At 60.8% G+C, this 12,072-nt stretch overlaps 2 protein-coding genes across 2 annotated transcripts in view; both read right to left on the bottom strand.

Moving 5' to 3' along the window:
- Nucleotides 1-10,519, bottom strand: part of LMXM_36_6340 (putative ubiquitin-protein ligase) — a gene marked incomplete at both ends in the record, with an annotated part of 12,501 nt that extends 1,982 nt beyond the window's left edge. Inside the window, one exon of the mRNA XM_003874943.1 lies at nt 1-10,519. This exon is cut by the window's left edge and continues 1,982 nt beyond it. Within this exon, the coding sequence (XP_003874992.1) occupies nt 1-10,519 (10,519 nt within the window).
- A 790-nt stretch (nt 10,520-11,309) lies between these two features.
- On the bottom strand, nt 11,310-11,894 carry LMXM_36_6345 (conserved hypothetical protein; the record flags this gene model as incomplete). Its single annotated transcript, XM_003874944.1, has 1 exon — nt 11,310-11,894. The coding sequence occupies one exon, from the start codon at nt 11,892-11,894 to the stop codon at nt 11,310-11,312; it is 585 nt and encodes a 194-aa protein (XP_003874993.1).
- Between the last annotated feature and the right edge of the window lie 178 nt (nt 11,895-12,072).

Raw genomic sequence — 12,072 nt, forward strand, 5'->3', positions numbered from 1 at the left:
AGGTGCACGTCTCGGTCAGAGGCGATCGGGACTCGAGAGCAGAGGCGCCGGTGATGGGGCGGCCGTTCAGGAAGAAGCTTAGTTCGCCGTGGGCCATGTCCACGGCGCAGCCCACCACGTCCCCGGCAGCCCATCGCCGCGGCATGTTCACTGGTTCCGGTACCCCACGATGCCACATCACGCGCCGAAACAGGTCAACCGACCAGGAGGTGGAGGAGTCCCCGACGCCGTGGCCGTTGCCGTGCGGCGCCTCGCCTTTCTGCATCCACCCGATCTGCATCAGCCCCTGGGTCCGCAAAGTCACCTCGAAGTACCAGGCGCCGGCCCCCACTGCGCAGTCCCCTGTCACGGTCTCGAAATCGAGACCGGTGTTCTTCACGTCCTCCATGTTCACCTGCACGTTTGCGGAGGCCTGCACTGACACGTGGGCCGGACCCACCCGCTCCGTGGAACCGGCGAACGGGTCGGCCTCCTCGTAGTAGAACGGTGGCAGGGGATAGCGGCCACCGGTGAGGAGGTGGGCGACGAGGTCCTGCAGCGAGCGCATCTGGTTGTATGGAAACATCGTGCCCAGAGAAAGGTTGGCCGGGTCCAAGGGCAAACAGCCAGACGGTACTTCGTGCTCGAAGTAGGCCGCCCCAAAATTGAGCGACACCGAGTCCCCCTGCCCCATCGACACATACGGGTAGTAGGCAACTGGAGCTGAGCTGCGCTCCACCGATCGGTGCCTGGGGCGATGACTGCTGCGGCTGGCATCACCACCCTCGTGCTGCGCCTCCGCTCCGTTGGAGGGATCCATGTCCTCCCTGTTGTTGTAGAAAGCGCTTATCGTGGAAGAAGGTGAGGGGGAGGCAGCAGCCGCGCCTTCGCTGGGGGCGGCCTCTGGCCCAAAAGTGAAGCTCACCGCCTGGACCCCGTTCACGAGAATCGTGCACCGCTGCGCCGGTATGTCAATGACAATGCCTAGATAGTCTCTGCTGAACCACAGCGGAGTGCTTAGCGGCCTCTGCTGCAAAGGCAGTTGCTGCTGCTCCGCAGAGTAAAACACACCAGTGCAGCCGTTGAAGGTGACCGGCTCGCGCCCCTGCATTGCAGCGCTCGTCAGCGGCAGCGGCGTCTCCTGGTCAGCGAAGACAGAAGATGGGATAGGCAACACACCAACTGAGAGGTCGCCTGTTCCGCCGATTCGCAGCTCGTAGTACCATCTACCATCCGTGAGAGGCACCCCGGCCACCACTGAGCCTCCAGTGCCATCGCTCCGCAAAATGCACACCCCGTCGCCGCTCCATTCGAGCGAGAGACTCTGTGGGTTATTAACCTTCTGGATACTCACTCGGTCTGCGGCAGTGTCGCGCTGGCGGTACAGCTGCATTTGCTCCTGTCGGTGACGCAGGAAATGCGCCGTGGCCGCACTTTCCTCTGCGCTGGCGTCCGTCGGCGACGGTGCACCCTCGGCGGTGGCCCTATCATCCGCACCAGAGCCCATGCTTGGTTGGGAGTATTCGGGCGCATGCGGCGTTCGCGCGGCCTGCCAGCACTGGGCTGCATCCCGCTGCATGACGTAGCTCTCCATGCTCATCTGGATGAAGCGGCCCAGCACGCGCTGTGTAGGGAGGCGGCGGCGGTAGTGGCGCAAGGCCATGCGGCGAACATCGTGCAGGAGCAACGGCAATGACAGCGGCGGCGGGGTCGTGCGGAAGCGCTGGCTGAACAAAAGCAGGTGGTTGAGGCAGGTGAAAGCGAGGAGTCGTGTTTTGCTGGTGTTCCGCTGCGCCACGGTGCGCAGAGCCGTGAGGCACTCCACTGACCAAACGTACGCCATCGCGGAGCTCGCCGGAGAGTCGAGTGTGAGAAAGGCAGAGAGCGCGCTTCGAAAGAGACGCATCGCCCGCAGCTGCGGTTGGTAATCGTGAACGACAGCGATGCGATGGCCCCAGTTGGACGACTCCGCTGCCGATCGCACCGTCAGGAAGAACTGTGGCAAGCACACCTCAAACGAGGAGAGTGCCGTGCTGCAAAACTCCGATAGCATCGCACCCAGCGTTCGGTCAGCGGAGACGGTTACAAGTCGCCAGCTCGCCACGCTCCGCTCATCCACAAACACAGCGTAGGAACGCTGCCCTGGAACATGCACCTCGTACACATTCGAGGCAAACGGCCGCTGAGGGTGCGCCGACTCAAATATGCGAGCGTGCGGCGACCGCTGGGCAATGCGGAGCAGCTCCGCCAACAATGCATTCCCCATCTCCCACATTGTCTTCACTTTCGCAGCATCCTCGGTGCGGTCGCTGCTCACGCGGCACAGGGAGAGCCACATCTCGTCCAGCAGCGTCGTCATATGCTTGCCCGATGTCGACACAGCCCAGTCTGCCAACCGCGCTACGCAGGCGTCGCCTTTGAGGACTTGCATGGTGTGCTGATCCGACTCCGACAAGCCGTGAGGGGACTTCACCACGCGGCACACCGCGTGTGCCAAAATGTGTGCGCTGTAGAAGGCTGCCAATTGGTGATAGCAACTTGCGCAGATGCTGAGCAGCTGCTCACGAGACTGGGAACGCTTCTTGTGCCACAGCACAGACTGCTGCGACGGCAACGGCTCACTAAGCACGCGAAGGTCGGTCTCCTCCGACTCCGTGCCGAAGTCCAGCTCCTGCGCGCACGTCTCGCGAGCCTGGATGCGGCGAGCGGCTGTCTCCTCGGAATCATCAAGGTAGCCCACGTCCCCTTCTGTCCAGAGGTCCAGCACAACCGATGCAGCAGTATTTGCCGCGTTCTCGACGCCGGTTCGCGTCGTCTTCAGCAGCAGCGCCAGATGTGACTCCAAGAACATCGACAAAGATGAGTTCAGGCGTCGCAGCTGCTCCACCATGGTCGGCCGCAAGGCGAGCTCATAGACCCGAAAGTTCTTGATGTCACCGACGAAGGCGCTGGAGCCGAGGTGCTGAGGAATGCCTCCGAGTCGCAGCTCCTCCTGCAAAAGAGAGCCGCCGCCAGTCTTCATCGGCCGGGAGTCGAGCAGCAGGCCGCCACGGAAGAGAGACAGGGTAGTGCCGGACTGCACAAAGGTGACGCGGATCCACGTGTTGAGGTCAGTCTCAGACAAGGCAAATGAGCAAGTCGTTTCCGGGTCGGCAGGGTCCAAGTCCACTTCGGCGCCAGGGAAACACGGAAACCACCCAAACTCCAAGTTGCCCCTCGTAATGCGGGCCACCATCTCCAGCGCCGTCGCAGCGGAGCCGCTGCGCAGCATCTGAGCAAAGAGGATTTGATGGCGCTCTATGTTCGTCATGCGCAGTGCAAAATCCACGGTGAAGCTCAGCCCCACCGGGACACCAGCCACCAGACGCACGCACCCGCCGTTGAAGTGAATGGTGTCGAACATCTCTCGCTCGGTTGGCAAAAACAGGGCATCTGGCGTAGAGGACGCCGAAAGCCGCGACTCCGTCTGCGCGAGAGCGATGGTGGCAAGCCTAGACGGCTCTGCGTCTTCGTCGTCAGCGCCGTCCTCCTCGTCGGCGTCGTCCATCCCGTGTAGATGGTACGGCGAGCGTGCACCATATTCGGAGTCATCGTCCTCCTCCGGATCACTACCCTCGTCGTCCTCCTCCTCGTAGGTCATATCCGGCTCGTCGGGGACGTGGCCCAGCAGGTGGTGATGTAGAGGGTCGAGGGCTGCAAAGGTTCGCAGCCGCATCGATGAAGGGACAGTAGGGGAGGCGACCCTGTTGCCAACCCGCACAAGGCTGCAGCCTGCGCTCCCTCGAGATCCCAGCTGCTCCCTCTCGTCGCTGCCAACCCAAACTCCGCGGTCCGTCCGCATCGCGCTGAGCGAGTTTCGGAGCAGCCCACGCCGCTGCCAGTACTGGAGCAGGCCCCACAAGCTCAGCACGAGCTCTAACCGAGTCTGGTCCATGTTGGACGCGACATCGTCGGTCATGCCAGTCAGCACCGAGAGAGAGTTAATCAGCTGCGGCGACACCGACACGACGTGACGTTCGGCACAGCGAACCAGCACGCAGGACAACTGGGCGACAAGACACACATCCTCACTCGACCGCGTCGCCGGCGTCACCCTTAGAAACCACACCTGTGCCAGCTCCGCCACCGCCTCGGCGAGCTCCAGGTGCGCCGTGTCCCCCTTGATGGGGAAGGTATTAGTGGGAGGCTCCTCCCCACCCAGGGTGGCGTGCACGAGACGCAGCGGGAGCCTCTTGATCACATGAGTAGCCATGGCGGGCTGCGTGGTTGTCGAGGCTTTCACCGCCGCATTCGATGCGTCGCCTGCAAGCACCTCCAGAACCTCGCACATCTCCTCCGACCACGAGGCGTACAGGAGCAGCACGGGTGCGACGGTGTGCGTGGAGAGATGTGCCATAACCCTATCACCCGGCACAGCCAGTCGGGGTATGCCACCAAGGATGGCAAGGCCGAGCAGAATGTCACGCGTGCTGGTTTTGTCGCCACCACCCTTTCCCTGATCCCCCTCAGGAATCTGCAGACCGGCGTTCAGCGTGTGCTGGAGCCACGCGTGTAACTCCGTCTGCCATGCGTGATGACTGCGCTCGTCGCGGTCGTTGTTGAGGTGCTGCAGCAGCGACAACGCGAGCCAGTGTGCCGTGTCGCAGGACGTCACCACGCTCACGTTTGCGTTGCTCTCCAGAACATGTCGAGTTTCGGAGGCGGACATGCGCGCGTCGCCTGTGACAACGATGCAGCTTGCCAACTGAAGGAGCACGTGAAGGAAGTTGGGCAGCAATGGAGGAGACGGCCAGGCAGTTGCGGCATTGGACGGCGCGGAGCGAGCCGCACGCGAGCTCGGGGTGTTGGCGCTTGTAGCATCCACCCTTCTTGGATTGCCGGTCGGAGCGGGGGCGAGAACATCTGCCGGCGGTGTTAGATACATCGTGTAGTACCATGCCATCAAAAGCGCCGTCACCGCCTCGCTCTCCTCAGCGCTGAAGAGGACGACACGTGAGGTGTTAAAGAGCCACCTCGTCGCCATCTTCGCAAGCAGCGCTGCAACGCGGCTGGTGTGGATGGCGATGACGTCTCCTGGCACACCGCGAAGAAGCTTGCACAGGAGTGTCAAATGACCAAGCAAGGCCGTCACATAGCGGGCTGGAAGCGGCAGCTGTGAAAGGCTCACCTCTGCCGAGGGGGCCAAGGCGCCCACAAGGGCATCGAGACAGCGCCCCACCGTTTCCGCGAGCTCTGGCATCGACGTGGGTGCAATGAAAGCTACCTGGGATGCAGCCTCGCCGATCACCTTCGCCGCGCGCATAGATAAGAGGCGGAACGCATCCCATCCGTCCCACGAGACCCCCAACTCCAAACGCGGGTCCAAGTGGCGCGCGCCGGAAGCTAGTTCCGTTGGCGAAACCACGCGCGAAGAAGCCCCGGCGGGTTTCACGGGCCAGTTTTCGTAAACAAACGGGCGTGCCCCAAAGTTCACGAGAACACAGCCTTTTCCCTTCATGCCTATGAGCGGGCTGAGCTGCTCCGACGTTACCAGAGCCTTGACGGAGTGAACACACTTGCCGTTACGGGTCCAGAAAATGTCGCCCGCTTCGCGATCCCAACCACAGCCGACAACGTCACCCATACCGAAGGTACAGCCGATTACGCGCGCGTTGCGGTTGTTGTACACAGCCCCTTCCAGTCCGTCGTACGCGAACGAGTCTGGGTCCCAGCCTGGCATCTGCGAGAGACTGTAGTCCGCCGGCCCCAGACCAACACTCACATACGCGCCCTGGTACAGATCCACCACGTGAACCTCGTAGTAGTACGATGCGGCTTCCGCGCGTACCGACTTCGCCCAGGTGCATGGCGCGACGCAGCTGCCGCGGCCGCCGGAGGAGCGCAGCGTCAGGCCGGCAGCCCCGACCGTCATGGTGGAGGCACACCCGATCGGAGAGAGTTTCGTGGCCCGCAGCGCCCGCGGCAGAGAGCCGTTCACTCGCTCATACAGCAGCACCGGGGACCCGTCAGCAGTCCAGAGACGGCGCATCACCTCCGCAGAGGCGCTGGTGGTTCGCAACTTACGCAAATCTGTGCGTCGGAACGGGCAGGAAAAAAGAGCAGCCAACAGCAGCACCCACGGCTGCGCCTGCTTCCCCACCTCCTCGTACGCCTTCACAGCCGCCTCAAGCAGCAGGAAGAAGGCGCTTTGCAGTCGAGTGAGCTGCTCCACTGAGCATCCGTCGACGCCGTCGGCGTAGTGCCAGCCACACAGGGTCCGCGCAATCACAGGGTGCAGCACACGCGCAAGCAGTGCGCTGTGCCGCGCCTCCTCGGTAAGCTGCCACAGAAGCTGGAGACCAACAAGACGATACTGCGCCTTCTTCGAAAGCCACGCCACGGCGCTCTCCATCTCTGACGTACTCACCTCACTTTGGAAGCAGGCAATGATCTCGGCGCCGACGTTCAGGTCCGCCGCTTCCTCACGCGACGACATGAGCGCCTTAAGTTGCCGCATGGCCTTCCAGCTCTTGAAGAACCGCCGCCACTTCTGCCGCTGCGTCAATTGTGCAGCATGCGAGTTAGATGTGCTGCTGGCGCGGGTCTTCGATGAGGCAGAGGGAGAAGTCGCTCCCGCCTGCCCCGTGCCGACCTCGTCGTCGCCTACTTCAGTGATCGGCTCGAACAAAGCCAGAAACACTGCGCGCTCCCGCATCTTGGAAACGTACTCCTTCGACTCCTGCCGCTTCGACAGACACCACGGCCGCAGCTTGAGCACCAGCTGGAATGCGGGGAGAAGGCTCTCGGGAGTGGCCTCACGCAGCGCCTGCGTCGGCAGTAGCAGTGCACAGCAGGCAGCCATCACCTGCCGCTCCGTTTCGCGCAGCTGCTCATCGCGCACTACACGCAACGCCGAGACGTCCTTCATCTGCAGCTCCTCAAACACTCGGCTAAGCACACCAACGCCACCTTGAAGATTCTTGATGAGAGCGTCGCGCTCTGTATTCAGGCGGCGCTGACCGTTACGCAGCACGCTCAGGTACGGCGGTCTTGGCGATGCCGCAGCTGTTTTCGGCTCACCTTGTGCGATAGAGGCTCCCGCTGCCGCCGCCGCGGCTGCTGGCACCGCATCCTGCGAGGAGGGGAAGGGGTTGAGCAACGTGCACCCTAGCTGGGCGAGCGAGTACGTGAGGGCGACGCACAGACGCGAGGCCCAGCGCTTCGCCTCCTCGCCGGGAAAACGGTCGATCAGCACGAGGAGAGACTCTCGGCACTTCTGCAACGACACCGAGCACGCAGCGAGGGCGGATGTCGGGAGCAGTGGAAGAGATACAGCGAACGAGGCGAGCAGTGCTCCAACCGGGCTTAGCTGCAGGCACTTGAGAAACGTCGCCTCCGCTTCGGGCAGCTGGCGCAACGCTGTCGACACGGCGTCGACCATTTTCTCGCAGCACCGCAAGAGCGCGGTGCTGTAAGCGCACTGCAACGTCTCCAGACGTGCCGCATCCCCATCCATACCACAGCCCGACAGCAGCACCTCCGCCAAAACCTCCAAGCAGTGGCTTGTCCGCAGCAGGCCGTCGACGCTCTTCACGCGCAGCGAGCGGTCCACTTGGTACATGGCCTCCATATATAGGGCAGAGAATAGGGAGGACAGCTGGCTGGCGGGTTGCGAGGAGAGCAGATCGCAGCATGTCTGCAGAGAGCTGTACAGCGTCAGCAGGCAGCAGTAGACCGTCTCTGCCGCAGGCCCTCGTGTCTTGCCCGATTGTCCCTCTAAGAACAGCAGCCGGCCGCCCTCTGTCAGGAAACACTGGCAGCAGGATCGAAGGAGTGCGGAGGAAGACGGGGCATCCAAACAAGTGCAGCGAAGCACAAACCGTATGATGGATTCGCGCAGATGTAACGTTGCCGTGGTCACCACAGAGCGATCCGTCTCCTCTCCCTCCGCTGCTGCCCGCAGCAGCTGCTCCACTGAATCGTAGCACCCACCCACGCGAAGGGCGAAGTCTAGCGGTGAGCTGTACAGCCGCGCGAGCAGATTCACCTGAAGCAGAGTGCAGGCCTGGTGCACTAGATCGCGGTCGCGCTGCGAGGTCGGCGCCGAAGCAGCCTGCTGGGCCACCCGAAGCAGCAGGGTTAGCACGGCATCGTCGGGGTCCAGTACAAAAGGCGGAACGACTGAGGCCCAGGTAGATTGGTCCGTCAAGCACTGCGCAGACCACAGGATCCGCTGTGCGTGTGCGGCGCTGCGCTCCAGGACGGCTTTTCCGCATCGCCACGAGGTCTCGTACGGCACCTGTGGAGCAGCTTCGGTGTGGCCCGCATACGCCAACATCTCCCACAGAAACACCTGCGGAGCGGCGCTAGTGGTGGCAGCAGTGGCAGCACCGCTCAAAGGCACCGCAACAGCGCAGCAACACAAGGATTTGTGTTCGGGATCCACAGAGACACCCTTGACACACCAGGAGACTGGAAGCTCGACGCTACGCTGCGCTACAAGGCACCGCCGGTCACGCGCGTAGTCGAACACGCACAGCGTGTGGTCAGAGCGCACGCCGGCGATGATGTACGACTCCCGCGATGCTGCGAAGAAGACCTCGCTCGCCTCCTCGATCCATGCCTGTGGCACAAAATCAAGCACCTGCCGACTGTCGAAGGAATCCCCCAGGACTGGAAATGAATCCACTGCGCACCAATATGGCTCTCCGTAGGGCAAGAGGGCGTGTTCGTGGTGCGGTGCGTAGTCCATGATCACATTGCCGTATCCTTCGTCGAGTGGGAAGTACGCACAGAGGCCGTCCTCGTTGCCCAGCAGCGGCCTCCGCGCATCTCGCGCGAGCTCCGCGGCGGTGCGGGTGCGCTGCCAAACGCGCACCTCCGCTGTCAATCCAATGAAGCTCTTGCCGAGGACGCACTTGGCGTTTGCAATGGCGTTGGGTGAAACAAGAGCCGGCTGCCGACTGACCAGCTCGTGATCAAGCCAAAGCTCCCACGCCGCCCCGTTGAAGTTAAGAGCGACATGCCACCACCGTTCCAGCACAGACAGTTTGCCGGCGGAGTTGTACATTGCAAAAGACGGTCCTAAGCGCGGTGTGCGAGCACCGCCACGCCATCGAACCCCGTCGCCGACAGGCTCCAGCCCGAGAAGCACCTCCTCAACACTCTTGTCACCTATGGAAAGGAAAATCTGGTCCTTGGCCACGCTGCGCGGAAACACCCACATCTCAATGCAGAAGGGGTGAAACCTGTCCTTGAGAGTCACACGTCCCACCGCAACGGAAATGGACTTGGTAAAGTGGAAGGCAGTGCGACGTCTCGACACCGCATTAAACGATGGATTTCGGAAAAGAGGGGCAAGCGTCATCGTCGACGCAGTGCCGAGGAGCGCCTCGAGAGAGGTCTCACCCACGTAGAGACAGCCGCGCGTGCGCTGGGGGGGATGCGACGAAACAAGACAGCACAGCGTGTCCGTCCCCGTCACGCAGAAGTGGAAGTGCACCTCCGCTAGCGAGAGGCCGGTTGTGCGCAGCGTTAGACGGCCATGACGCTCTCCATCCAGACCCTCTCGACAAACGGAAAAGTGCCAGAAGCGCTCATCTCGCCCGAGAGCTCGTATGCACAGAGCGACAGCTTCGTTGGGGTATAGAACAACATCCCCGCGCTGGCCCGGAAGCTGCTGGACGCTGCGCTGGATGAGACGCGTGCCCATCGTTCCCAAGGCCTCGAAGCGGGCAACATGCGTGTCACCCAAAAGAAGAAGAGTGCGGCCGTGTGCCGAGCACTGCAACGAATCTTTGGGCCGGAACTGAGCGGGCAGCACGAGCGTCTTGACAAGGAAATCAGACATCGTCGCCGTAGAGACACGAGCGCACTGCGACGATGACTTGGGCGGAAACACGGCAGGGTCTAGAGTGAGAAGGGTGGAAGGTGCAACGAGGCACTTCAGTAACAGGGACAGACAGCCGCTGCGCAGCGCCAAGCCAAGCTTCGTACGCGCGACCGCCACACGTAATTCAGCGCCCAATTCATCCTCGCTGGCGTGCGCTTCAACGATGCGAAAGAGCTCCAGACACGATTGTGGCGAGGCGAGATCCCAGTCCACATGCGCGACGCTGTCGAGCAGCACTGACGTGTATGTGCCCTTCCCATCACAATCTGTGACGGCACCGAGCAGTGCGATGGTGCTTAGCAGACTTGTGTGCTCCTCTTGTGCGGGAAGGGAAGCGCCCATCGACACAACAGCCTCGCTCAATCGGTCACGAATTTTCTTCGATGACGACAAAGACAGCTTGACTTTACGAAAACGAACTCCAAACACACGCTCGATGCGCGTTGAGTGGGCGTAAAGGCGCTTCTTGACACCAGAAAGAAGGCTATACTGCAGGCTTTCCACCAGTGGTGCCTCCAAAAGAAAACTCGGCACGCTGGCCTCATCAGAGGCCGCGAAAGAAACGCCAGTCAACCCGTCGGCCTCGTGGTCATCGGTAGCGACAACACTGTCGATGATGTCCGCCACACTTAGCAGCCCCCAATCATCGGCATTGTTGCCGGAGCTCATCACGCCGCTTGTTTTGAGAGCAATGGTATCACCTGCGATGCTCAGGGGAGGGGGGGTGAGGGATCACCAACAGGAGCAGAATGCAAGAGTGAAAAAGAGAAGTGTGCAACAGATGCGTAGATGCTTGCACCTGGTACAGTTCCTCATGAAGAAAAAGAAAATGCGCAAAGATGAGAGCGCGCAGCCGAGTGAGAAAGGGCAGAGACAACGCGGAGTTTCTCTATAATGCCCTACACTGCTATCTGAGGTGACGCGAGAAACTCGGACCAAGAGAGTCGAAGAGCACCACTCTTCTTCTGTGTGGGTGTGTGTGTGTGGGCGTGAGAGAGCGAAAACTTTGACAGCCCTTTGTTCCCTTTTTTTTTCCGTACCGGTGCAGTGGGCAAAGTGCGCGTCCCTCTTCAGAAGGAGACGTGGTTGCCTTCCGACTCGCTCCTCCACGAAGAATGTGAAACCAAAAGAGAAGCGGAATTCAGCAAAGAAAATGTTTCAGCACTGATCATGAAAGAAGTGACGCGGCCCGCAGACGCTACTGGCCGCTGTTCTGGAGGAAAAGAAAAGGCTCTGTGAGACTAACGCTCCATTTGCCTCCTCCCTTCGAATGTGTTTTGTGCGGACCAGTGGCAGCAGCATGCGCCTCTTGTTCTTCACACAATCACTTCCTTCGGCCTGTTTCGTCGCACGCGATTTTCACGTAATGCAGCAGTTCGGTAATTCGTTACTCGTCACTTGAGCGAGCCATCACCACTTTTTCCCTGCACGCCACGAAAAGAGGGGGAAAAAAAGCATGTCACGTCCTCCCCGCTTCGGGCGTCGAAAAAAAGGCGCGTATTTCGGTCACCTGTGGTGTCCTGAACTCGTCCGGAAGAGTTGCAGAGTCAACGTCAACACTTAGACGCTCGCACGCATTGAGCAGGCACGCCCGAGCAGCAGCTTCCGGAAACAAACAGTAGTGGCAAGCATACAGTGTGTCAGACAATGCGATGGCGACGCGTCCGACGCACTCCCGAATCTTGAGAGGCAGTGGCCGATGCAGCACAAGCCTCTTAAGCTCCAGTCGCAGGCAGCCCTCAATCAGTACAACGTGCGGCCTAACGAATTCAAAAATAAGCATTTCGACAGCGACGATGTCCGCTTCATTTGAGACCGGCCGCAGCTGACCTAACGTAGGGCATCTTGCACTCATGCGACTAATGTTGAGAGCGTACGACAAAGAAGCAGAGAAAAGCACATCCTGTGGCACTTTTATGTGCAGCTTTGCACGAGTGAGGTGATAAATCACAGCCGCGCGGTTTCGTATGCTGCGCGAGCACTTCAATTGACGAAATGGGTGTGATTGCCTCTCGAGACGCGAGGAGTCGATCCGTTCACACATTACAAAGTCATGCCTCAAGATATGCGTACAGCCATGAAAACTGAAGACGTGAAGAAGAGGGTATTAGAGAAGGTAACGCGTAGAAAATGGGAGAGACGACTGAAATATTGCAAGGAAGAACCGTAAGTCGCGCAAACACAATGACAGCGCGCCGAACGCACGGAGCAACCCATAATCA

Source organism: Leishmania mexicana, chromosome 20 (genome assembly GCF_000234665.1).
Source record: "Leishmania mexicana MHOM/GT/2001/U1103 complete genome, chromosome 20".
Lineage (NCBI taxonomy): Eukaryota > Euglenozoa > Kinetoplastea > Trypanosomatida > Trypanosomatidae > Leishmania > Leishmania mexicana.